Genomic DNA, 11,692 nt, shown 5'->3' with positions numbered 1-11,692 from the left:
ATTAACCACAGTCACCATGTTCTAACAGACACGACCATTCGCTATTCTCAGACTATTAAAAGCAACAGTATACATCCTTTGAAATTGACATTAGAATATTTTCGAGTAAAAAAGGAATCAGCTGCTATAAACTCATCTGGCAATGACGGTAAATTCGGGTGGTAGTTGGTAATTGGTAGTTGTGACGTCAGAAGATGGAATACAACCGTTTTGCCCTGGAGTAGACTACGGACTATCCTATTTTGTGATATGTATTGCGTTTGGATTTATGATGGGTATATTATAAATTTAAATATTCTAATCTTTTTTTGACTATAAGGTCTTTGTTTCAAAAATAATCAATTCAATCTGGGATCAATAATTTTCAATATACAATATATACAGAATAAAAGAAGACGTACAAACTGTAAACACTACAACAGTCGAACCTCGTTAGCTCGAACTCACAGGGACCGGCGAAAATACCTCGTGCCTCGGAAAATCGAGCCAAGCGGGGATGTTTATCTTCAATATTAAAAAATAGGTCCTTAACATTCAGTTTCAGCCATGGAGGAATTCAAGCCAAGCGAGTTCGAGCCAACGGGGTTAAACTGTATGTTAAAGGCAGTATTTCGGGTTAGATGTCTTGGTCTGACGCTGATGCATTGTGGTACACAGGATCGTCTACAGCAGATTCCTGTGTTAAGAAGAATTCAATGTCAGCATATTCCGTCGGCGTAATCTTTCTCCTTGGCGGAACTCTGGCGTTAGCTTCCTGTAGGAACTTGATGTCCAACTCGGCATACGTTAGGCTGTCGACATCATGTGATTGCTGGAATCGATCACTTGTTTAGTCATTATCATGTTTTATTCCTTATAAAATATAACACTTCTGTCTAAATGTTTGTAATTAGGGTGTTCCAAATCACAAGTCAATCAGAAAGAAGTTGGCTATCCTGCACGTTTTACCTATTCTGGTGAAGCTACTTTGCACATTTTGTATGGCATTTGCATTACATTAATTATCTCTAAGAATATCTTCCGCAAGGTGAAGTGAGTTACCTGCGTTTCAATTCTCTGTGTGGACGCCTGCCTCTGCACGACTGCGTACTGGACTCCTTCCGTTGCTATGTGTAGCACTCCATTGTCCGACGTGGTGTCTGATTTTTAATTATCAATTATGGCTATTATTTATATAGATTCATTTGGAGGGAAATGCTCTATTATACTAGTATATAGATAAAGATCTAGAACTTGATATGATTTTAAATGACGGATTTTGGACGTGGCCTTTGATACTATCTTATAAATAATGGATAATCATAAAATGGACTAATATGATCCTAATTCGCCAGGATACAAATTATATCGACAATTTAATAGATATATTCACTTTCGTTATTCCATTCTTTTTCGGTTACAAAAACAAATTTTGACTAAAATATTGTATCAAATAAAACACCATTGGCTGTTGCATGTTTAAATAATGTTCATTGCATTGTAATGATATTTTTTATTTGGAAATGTCATGATAATAATGTTTATTTTCTTCCCGAAAGGGCTAGTAAAGTGGCTTACCGGATAGTTAGATAAATAACACTTGTTTAACGAAAATAAATCCATGAAAAAAAGCTTATATTTTCACCTGGGTACACGATGGAATATTAAAAGGGCATGAAAAGGACTTACGCATGTGCGATTGGTAATCTCAATTATAAAAAAAACTTACCGCTGTGGTTTTCAACACTGAAAAAGAACGTATTTTTATTATTTCGTTATTAGTACTTAAACGAGTAGTATGACCTGTATAAGCTCTTCTATCATAAGATCAAGTTCTGTTTTATCGAAAAAATGTCCTTAATAAATCCCGTAATTCATCAACGAGTTAAAAATATCCATCTTTTTAACATTAAAAAAATACTCGAGATTCTCAATCATTAACTCTATTTTACATTAGATACATACATTTCTATTGTGTTGATTTCGTTGACCTTTCGTCGTTTAAGAAAAACACATCCTAAAAAGATATGTGTTCATATGAAACGTATGTGCATATGGAGATAAACTTTTAGTTAGTGATGATTGATACAGAAATCTCATTTTCGTTTTGCAGTTGTATAGGTTGTTATATAATCTTAATTATATAAATAAACTTGAACAACAAATAAAGATGTAAACATTTGAAAAGATACGTAAAATGTTATGCTCATACATTTTTATCATTAAGTCGGTAAACCTTCCGCGCAAAAGTCATACAGAGTGTTTCTACTTCTTCAAACCCTAAAGACACTATTAGTAAATGCAGTAAAATAAAGAGTATGTTTAGGCTAGTGGATCCATTTAAAACTGCACTTACTATTTTTTGTAGAAAAATGAATTTTACTAGATTCAGTATTTAAGTTGATGTGTATTGAGTATTCTAGAAACAGAATCCTTACTTCCGATTACAGACATAATGCAGATCCCACAGAAAACGCCTCCTCCAATAAGCACATCGTTGGCGGGAAATCGGAATGTTGAAGGGAATGTCTGATTGTCATTTACATCGGATTCACTGCCTGCAATACATCGATTCCAGTAACATTATAAAATCTTATAAAGAAATTTATCACAGACAGTTCATCTATTATAAACCTATTCTATATCTAAATTGTTAATAGCAAACCATCTGTCCTTGAGCTTGAAACTGTCAAGGAATTTCTCAGAAGCTCCCTTGGTTTCCGAGTGTTGCAAATGTACCTCTTATCACCATCTACTGTATAACTCAATGTTAACAGGCATTCCTCTGCTTTGATACAAGCCTTTATTTCAGTGCTATTTTCATCTTCCCACCAAAGATCCCATTGCCCTGAATTATTCAGGTCATCAACGAAACATTTGACGGTCACTTTAAAATTTGGATGTAAAACAACAGGCGATGTCATGTTCAAATACAGAGTCGGAATATCTGAAATGCAGTGTACAATTTGTTGAGAAAGTATCAAACGATAACACAGTTAAAAACAACAACAGTTGTTATATGTTTTAATACATATATTTTATCTTATTGTTGCTAAACATATGAATGAAGGATATGGTCATATCATCAGGACATTCCGAAAGTCGGACAGCTTTGAGAATAGAAAATACATAAAAATAGCATTCGCTGTTTAATTGAGAGTGTAAACGAAAGTCAAGAAAATGAGAATGGCCGAGTACGTACCAGAAATCGATACGTTATAGGTTTTATTTAAACGAGATTGGAAGTGATCGCATCTTGTTGAACAAGTAATAGTAGCCCCAGCCATGTATTTTGTTACATTGTAAAGCACGTTGGAAAAAGAACGGTTCCTCCAATTTTCACCATCAGCCAAATCGTTTCTATAAACGTTTCGCAAGCTATCGGTTCCACTTGAACATTCGATTATGCAAGGCGGATTGGATTCATCAGTTTCACAAGATATATTTAAGAAACAGACAGAAACATTGTTGCTATATTCATGTATTTTGTTTACGAACATCGAAAGCTGCGACGGTGGATCTGAAAACAGAATAGGACATACTCTTAAACATACCATTTTAAATTCAGAAAAACAAAAAAATAACGAATATTTTTCAATGATACTTACTCAGATATTAGTTAAAAAAACAAAATCAATATCTTCAAATAACTGAATTGTCTACCACCGAAAATATACAATTGTTATGCCTTCTTTTTTGTTTTTTTTACTTATTCCGTTACACGTGTCTATATAATCGATACGCTTCGAGTTCAACTTACATCTGATACTGATGCTTTTGCATAATGAAACATTATTTAGACCAAAATCATCTTTGCTTTTTCTAACGCAGCACATTTCTTTTCCATTCCAATCCTTATTAGTCTTTGACACCGTTGCTTTGCTAGTAAACGTATGGAAAGATACATTAAATGAATCGGTTCGTTGAACATCAGCTAGCCAGACTTTGTCCACGCGTATTTGTATTAAAGGAGCTGGGATAGCATTGCGTACTTCACAGATTGCTTTCGAGCTTTCTCCATCAAGGAGTTCAGGAACTGTAAGCAAAGGCGGGCTACCTTTCTCTAAAATTGACACACAATGATTTAACAGCATTCAATATTATACTTGATCCAATAAATATAATAACCTCTACAAAAAACAAAACAATCATAGCTTGCCATTATGTGTCTCCAATTTGCTTACCCACGTTACATAAAATGCCGTGCACTTCATATGGTGTTTCAAGCGCTGCATTAGAAACCTGACATGTCACATTTTGTCTTGACAGTCCAGCCATTTCTTGATGGACGTTACGGAATCGGTATAACCCTTTCTTCCATTTGCTTTCAGCAAGAACAAATGAATCCTCTCCAAGTAAAACTAGCACTTTAACAGGTTCAGTTCCGTTTTCGGTTTTGCAATAAAAGTCGGAGCCTTCATAAACATAAATGCATTTCGTTGTGTTGAAGTCAGGATACGTTTGACCGAGGACTGGATAGCTCGGTAGGACTGCAAAACAACATGAATAATTTAAATCACATGGGTTATCTTGTAACTTTTAAAAAATGCCAAGAAAAACAAAAGGTTTAGTAAAATTGCTGCTAATGCATTTTTTTTTATAATCTGGACATGTTAATTGTCCCCTTGTACTTGTATGACTCCATTTATTCTAAGCTGACCCACCAAAGAATTACAAATATATACCAGTACTCGGTGATATAAAAGCATGGTACCTGAAATATGAAGGTGCACAGAATCCGTGTTGCAACCTAAGATTGCAACTCAAATATTACTTCCTACATACTTTTCTTTGAATTTTCATAAAGTTAATTTGTACACAATACCAGAATCTTTTCCCTCTACGTAAGAACGTTTTCGTAGCTGTATCTTGTGATAGTTTTTCTTCCATGTTCGTTTATTGTATATTTTGCGCTGTATATAATAGTGTCCCAGCCCTGTGCGGTGACGTTTGATTAGGACGTGAGTGCTGGCTTCAATTTTCAAAACATTAAAATTTACAAAATTTTAATTAAACTGTTTTAAACATGTTGGTTGGTATGAACTGATCACACGTATTATTCGCATATTTAGTTTTTTACCATTAACAATTTAGTTTCAGTCAACGTCCAAAAAGAAAGAAAAAATATATATTCTAAGGTGTTTCATGAAATACTAGCCAAAACAAATTAGAGTACAATAGCAATTATATGGACAATACCAGTGGCAAAAACACCATACCAACATAATGTTAGGACACTTTAATTAATAAACCCCAAAATGATCACAAACCGGAAATTCAAGACAGCACACACTATCAAAAAAGCGCGTTTCCGCATAGAAACGGTCAATGATATTTACCTGTCATATTTAAAGAAGCCATGTGTGTTCTAATTGTTGTGTTTGTTGAACATTCGGCGTAGAATGCAGATCTGTTGTATTCAATCGAAGCCGTCCATTTTAAAAAGAACGACCCGTCTTCGAAATATCTGTTAATATCTGGTCCGTTCATTGTTTGGAATGTTGTTCCACCTTCCGTTGTGTACTTCCATTCTACGTCACATGCCCAAGGATAGAATGGTGTCGCTTTAAGTGTTACCTCCCTGTTCTCAAAAGCTGGTCCTACCACTGATATCTTTCCATAATGGTACCCGGCTGCACAGATGCACCCAAACACAGCTGAAATAGAGCTTGTAAACCAATTACAAATACACTTTTCACCCTCAATAACGATATTTAACAGGCTATCGAAAGATTATTTAGGAATATAATAGTATTTATGGACATTCACAGTTTTCAGGTTTAAAGAGTTGTTTCAATGCGATGTTTTACGAATGAGAATGTCACACAAGTTATAGCAATGAACAGTGTGATAATAACGAAACATAGGGAAATAGTAAGAACAAAACTTAACATATGGACGCAATTTAAATAACTTATATCAATGAAATTTCTTTTACATGTATGTCTATCTAAATATGTTTTACTTTTGTAAAAAAAAACACGATTTCAAAATTACTATAGAGAACAACTATTTTTTAACTTATACTACCTATTACAACTACTAATAGTATGCTTTAACTCATAGTTGTAAACAGATGGACATTTTTGTACATGTCAGGTACAAAATAACAATATTTACACTACGCTATTAAAACGGAAACGCCTACCTAGATAAAGTATCAAAGTATACTGGCAGCGCCTATCCATAACACCCTTGAAGCACAATGTACAAAATGCATTACTTTGTAGCGGTTGTTAGACATGTGTCACTTGCTAGGTCTATAAAACGGAAATTCGCGCTTTCAGTAAACAATAATAGTCCAAAAGCTGCCATTCTTTCAAGATAATTAACAATAACACATGCAACCTCACAATCGAATACAATTATCTGCCCGCTTAGACTGAAGCATACCACATTATGACTCCAAGTCCGTTCGTTGTGTCTAGTCAGTTGCCACTTCCGGTTGTAATAGGCAGACCCTAGTACATGTAGGGGATTACCATCGACTCCTTGGAGGCCTAGCTTCGAAAAAAGAAAGCACATTTTTTTTATAAACGCTGGTCTTTAATGAACTTGATAGTTGATTTAAACAAATTTGAACAGTAAAGACCCACAGTCAGTTTGTCTTCTTTTAAGCCTCAGCGTTGTATCTATTTCGTCCTTAGGTCCATCCTAACGCCATTTGATATAAGGAGTCTGCATTTAACATGTATACAATATAAACCGTCGGTGGCCTTATTTAGGCTTTTAGCACAGCAACACGGTTGTATATTTACTAACATTTACTAAGAATATGCATACAACACCTCGCGTTTGCTATCATCAAATATATCCCTCCGCAATAATTGTTTTTAAAAGTTTTTTTATAGTATACTTCATTATTTTTTAAATCTTCACCAGATCTGTGTTAACCTATTAATAGTCGATAAGTGCTAACAGTTGATTATATAAAATGTTCAAATATATCTATTTTTGAAAATAACAACAATGATAAGTGTAACGTTATATCCCACGCTCACTCATCGAAAACATATTTTTTGCTTAGGTAATATTTCCTGTTGCGATTTACAATTTACAATGTAATAAAGATTTCATTTGGTGTTGTTGTTATTGTTGTTGTTGCTGCTGCTGTGTTGTTGCTGATGAATTATCGAGGAAGAATCAATTTGCTGTCGACCTCTCCTGTATTTTAAGGAAATGGAAAAGTAGTAATTTATACAAAAACTTTTTTTAACTTGGTTTAACGTCGTTTTGGTAATACAATGTAAAATTTGCGAAAAAATCTCAAGGAATTCCTGTATTTTAATGTTTACTATTGTATATTAATTAATGCTTTTGATGACGAAAATAGTTGAGCTCATATCACACTTCTGATTTCACACTGCTGCAGACTAGGCATTTTTCACATCGCGTTTCCTTCATCTCACAATGGCAACTATACCCCTACATAACCAACGACGTAGTACAAACGGTTTTGTATATTTCATTGCTGACACAAATACCCTCAAATGTCTAATAAATCAAAATCAAGTGTTACCATTGTTGTATCATTTCCGTGTCAAAGTTACATATATCATCCTTATACAACAAAGAATGAAACACTGTATTGTTTTTAATTTCATTCTTTTATTTCATACATTTGTTTGCTACTACGTTCATTTGTTATTATATAACCAACAAAGACACATACACTCATGTCATGTTTGTTATTGCATTCATTTGTTATTTTAATAAGAGCGGTCATTTTGATACACCCTATAATTACCAGTTTGACAGAAAATCATTTAAACCCATTGTTGTATATTTTAGGTGTCAAAGTTACATAAAACATTCTTAAACAATAAAACATTAACATTTTATATTACGGTCGATTGTTATTACATTATATTTTTATTATATAAACAACAAAGGAACAAACACTCATATCATGTTTGTTATTGCATTCATTAGATTTTTTAATAATAGTGGTCATTTTGATATACCAAATAGTATTAATCCGGAGTCTATGATTGTAAAGGAAACTGCCATGGACTATACATTGGTATTTGAGATTCCGGATCTGGTTATCCGGCTATTTACACTTTTAACAATACAATGGAAACTACAATGACAAGCAGAAAGGCCAAACATAATGTAATATTATCTGGTTCAAAGGTACAAGTTTCAAAACCTACTGAAACAATCAACTTCATGAAAACAGACAACATACACACATACAAAATGGTTGCCATTGCCATATAAATATCAAAACCACGTTAATAAGTAAATGTTTTAGTTTCATCATCGAAACATACAGCGAAAATGTGAACTTAGGAATGGGGGTATTCCAAATAACGAGGTCTCAACATCAAACTTGTTCAAACCTTGCAAAATAAAAGTATGATATATCGAAGGTCATACTGCGTAGTCCGTTACAAATAGTACAACCTACTGGAGAAGCATACATCATTTTACAAATAAATTCGATATTATTGCATATTGACGTATTATGTGCATTAAGCATGTATTATGTTACATGTCATAGCGATGACTCGAACAATTGACAATACCATCCGGCCCTTAAAGTCACCGCATTATAAATTTTTACAAAGGTTGCGAAGCACTAAATGAAGATGTACATGACCGTGTCGGCTACTCTTTGTGCACTACTTCATCCTGTTGTATGTACATTGTTGAAGTTTGTAACGACATGTAAGATAACAAGAGGAAGCAAGTGTTATCAATATCAGTGAGTCATAAATTGAAAATACGCGTACGTGTTGTACTGCAAGTATTACACGCGTATGTGGATACGCGTAGATGTACACGTACAAATTTACACACATCGTAACAAAAATGTTCTCATTGTTCAGAATTAAACCTGATTTATAAAACAAAAGAAAATTACACGTAAAAGAAACCACTTAGGATTAATGTATTTCAGCCCAAATATGCAAATGGAAATAATACAACATGTTGCTAAAGCTATTGAGAATCTATTGAAAATAGTTTTACAGTCTAGGCACCATATATTTATAAAAAACTACCATATAGCAAAACATTTTTATAAGAAGACTATATGTATAATTACAAAAACATTAAATTATGATTTTAACAATTTAACAAGACTTTAAAATATTGGTACAATTCATTTTGTAAAAGATGATACATATGAAATACAATAACCAAAAAAATACAATAAGGCAGAATGTTTAAGTCTTTGATCTACATCTACACTGATGCATAATGGTACCCAGGATGTTCGACAGCAGCTCCCTGTGTCGAAAAGAACTCAATGTCAGCATACTCCGTCGGCGTATTCTTTTTCCTTGATGGAACTCTGGCGTTGGCTGCCTGTAGGAACTTAACGTCCAATTCAGCGTATGTGAGGCATTCGTCATCCTGTGGGTTCTGGAAATTAGGGCATTGCACTACGGTTTCAAAGGACACAATCAGTGAGCATTATTATTACCGATTACGATTTACATAAGGAAAGCATCTTTGTATTAAACTCGCATGGCATCATCTTTTGTAGTCTAATTTAAATCTTTAATTTTGAAGACATGAATGTTCGATACCTTACGGAAAATTGCATACCTGCCTTACTGTGTTCAATTAGGATGTTCTCCATAAGAGTAAAACTTACTGTAGTTGGCTACCCAGCAGGCCTTACTTTTCTGGTCAAGCTACTTTGTACTAATGTTTTGTCATTTGCATTAATTATCTCGCAAGGTGAAGTGAGTTACCTGCGCTTCAATCCTCTGTGCGGTCGCCTGCCTCTGCACGACTGCGTACTGGACTCCTTCCGTTGCTATATGTAGCACTCCATTGTCCGACGAGGTGTCTGTTTTTTAGGTAATCATTAATGGCTATTATTTATAAAAGCTCATTTGATGATATGCTGGGATGCCGAGGATGATTTGGAGGGAAATAGTATATACTTTAATTGTCTAGAGAACCAGAACAAAGAGAATAAAGCTGGATATGCTTCCCAATGGCTGTCTTTGCAATTGTAAATGGCTTACTATTCTATATAAATTTGCTAACTTGATCCAAACATTCTTAGCTTACCAGGAAACAAATAATATCGAAAGCGTTATATTGTTTAAGTGTTTTCACTTTCTTTATCTAATTTATTTTGGTCACAAAAACAAAATTTTGATGATTATATCAAATGAAATACCATTTGAAGGTATAATTGAAGAATATTCATGGATTTTTATTTTTATATATTTTTATATATAATTATTTTGAAAAAATCATTATTTTGATGTTTTGATGCTGTATGTTTGTCCAAAAAGGGCTGGTAAAGTATCTTAGTAACAGGATAAATCAAAAATGTAAATTGCACTTGCTTAACTAAAAAATTAAGTAAATCAAAGGAAAACATTATATATATTCATCTGGGTAAATGAAGAAATTTTACGTGTAAAGGACTTACACATGAACGTATAAGCAAACGTATAGATAAAAACTTACCGCTGTGATTTTCAACACTGAAAAAAAACGCAACAATTATATTTATTTTTTATAGTTAATATAATGATATGACTTTGATCAGTTTAATTAACCTCAAACGAAGCTATGTTTTATCGCAAAGACTTAACTGGATAAATCTCATTATATATCAACGATTTAAATACATCCAACTTGGTAACATTCAGCAGATATCTGAGATTCTCAAACACTATGTCACATAATCAAAATTGCTACATGCCTTTCTACTGTGTTAATTGCGATGACCTTTCGCCGTTTAAGATACAGACATCCTAAAAAAGATATAAGCTCATATGAGACATATAACCAACATTAGTTCTAAATAGTTTTGTTATAAGTAACTTTGTAGATAAAAGAAATATTTTGTGAAAGTTGTATACTTTGAAAGTATTTTAAATATGTATGCTCATTCTGAATAACTTTCGTACAAAATATTCATGGATGCTTTCAAAACTGCACACTCCGACTCTCCTGCAGAAAATTGAATTGCATGCAGTATTGTAGAAGATGGGAGTATTTAGGAAATAAAATCCTTACTTCCAATAACAAACAGGATGCAGAGTCCACCTATAACACCTGCTCCGATAAGTATGTTGTTGACAGGAAATCGGAATGTATGAATGTCAGTTTCGTGGGATTGACTACCTGCAATATCATGATTTGTTTTAATAAAATCGTAATATCTTAAAAAATAAACACCAAAAGCATTTCATCTACTAAAATATTACCAATATTTCAGCTGTTAATTACGAACCATCTGTCGTTGTGCTTATAACGGTCAAGGTATTTCTCAAAAGCTCGTTTGTTTTCCAAGCGTTGCAAGTGTATATATGTTCGCCATCTCTCGCATAATTAAGTGTTAACAGGCATTCATCTGTTTTGTTACAAGTCTTCATCACAGTGCTATTTTCATCTTTCCACCAAAGCGTCCATTGTCCTTTGTCATCGTAGTCATCAACATGGCATTTGACTGTCACTGTAACAGCCGGATATAAATTAACAGGTGATGTCCTGTTTAAATTCATAGTCGGGTCACCTGAAATGTAGAATAGAAATTGTTGAGAGAGTTACTGAGTAAAACGAATACAGAGAGAAAAAGAAAATATCACTTATTATACATTTTCAGATTGCTTTTATCGTATTTCTGTGGAAAAACTACATTGAATGAAAGACATTATAACATATGAGTACATTCGGAATACGGATCCCTTCGAAAGAAGAAAGGACATACAAAATAGCAGTCTTGTTTGATTAA

General features: G+C 33.6%; 2 protein-coding genes across 2 annotated transcripts in view; both read right to left on the bottom strand.

Moving 5' to 3' along the window:
* Positions 1-616: 616 nt before the first annotated feature.
* On the bottom strand, positions 617-5,453 carry LOC128246353 (uncharacterized). Its single transcript, XM_052964542.1, has 8 exons — positions 5,319-5,453; positions 4,164-4,469; positions 3,740-4,042; positions 3,182-3,499; positions 2,645-2,926; positions 2,418-2,537; positions 1,042-1,139; positions 617-811 (listed from the first exon to the last, which is right to left on the bottom strand). Exons 1-8 carry the CDS (start codon positions 5,338-5,340, stop codon positions 617-619), a joined length of 1,644 nt encoding a protein of 547 aa, XP_052820502.1. The 5' UTR covers positions 5,341-5,453.
* Positions 5,454-8,986: 3,533 nt separating this feature from the next.
* LOC128245453 (uncharacterized) overlaps positions 8,987-11,692 on the bottom strand; it is a 4,172-nt gene continuing 1,466 nt past the window's right edge. The window contains exons 4-9 of the mRNA XM_052963617.1: positions 11,192-11,473; positions 10,975-11,082; positions 10,658-10,709; positions 10,420-10,436; positions 9,687-9,784; positions 8,987-9,351 (exon numbers count right to left, since the gene is read on the bottom strand). Coding sequence (XP_052819577.1) covers positions 9,172-9,351; positions 9,687-9,784; positions 10,420-10,436; positions 10,658-10,709; positions 10,975-11,082; positions 11,192-11,473 — 737 coding nt within the window. The 3' untranslated portion in view covers positions 8,987-9,171. The remainder of the gene's footprint in view (positions 9,352-9,686; positions 9,785-10,419; positions 10,437-10,657; positions 10,710-10,974; positions 11,083-11,191; positions 11,474-11,692) is intronic.

The sequence above is a fragment of the Mya arenaria genome, chromosome 9, assembly GCF_026914265.1.
Source record: "Mya arenaria isolate MELC-2E11 chromosome 9, ASM2691426v1".
Taxonomy (NCBI): Eukaryota; Metazoa; Mollusca; class Bivalvia; order Myida; family Myidae; genus Mya; species Mya arenaria.
This window is presented reverse-complemented; position numbering and strand designations above follow the sequence as displayed.

What these genes read in the sequence shown, in the direction of transcription:
- LOC128246353 (XM_052964542.1), bottom strand. Translation starts at nt 5,340, where the DNA reads ATGGCTTCTTTAAATATGACAG. An exon ending in GGCTTCTTTAAATATGACAG is followed by an intron (nt 4,470 to 5,318) that starts GTAAATATCATT and finishes GTTGTTTTGCAG; the next exon opens with TCCTACCGAGCTATCCAGTC. An exon ending in CACAGAGAATTGAAACGCAG is followed by an intron (nt 812 to 1,041) that starts GTAACTCACTTC and finishes GATCGATTCCAG; the next exon opens with CAATCACATGATGTCGACAG.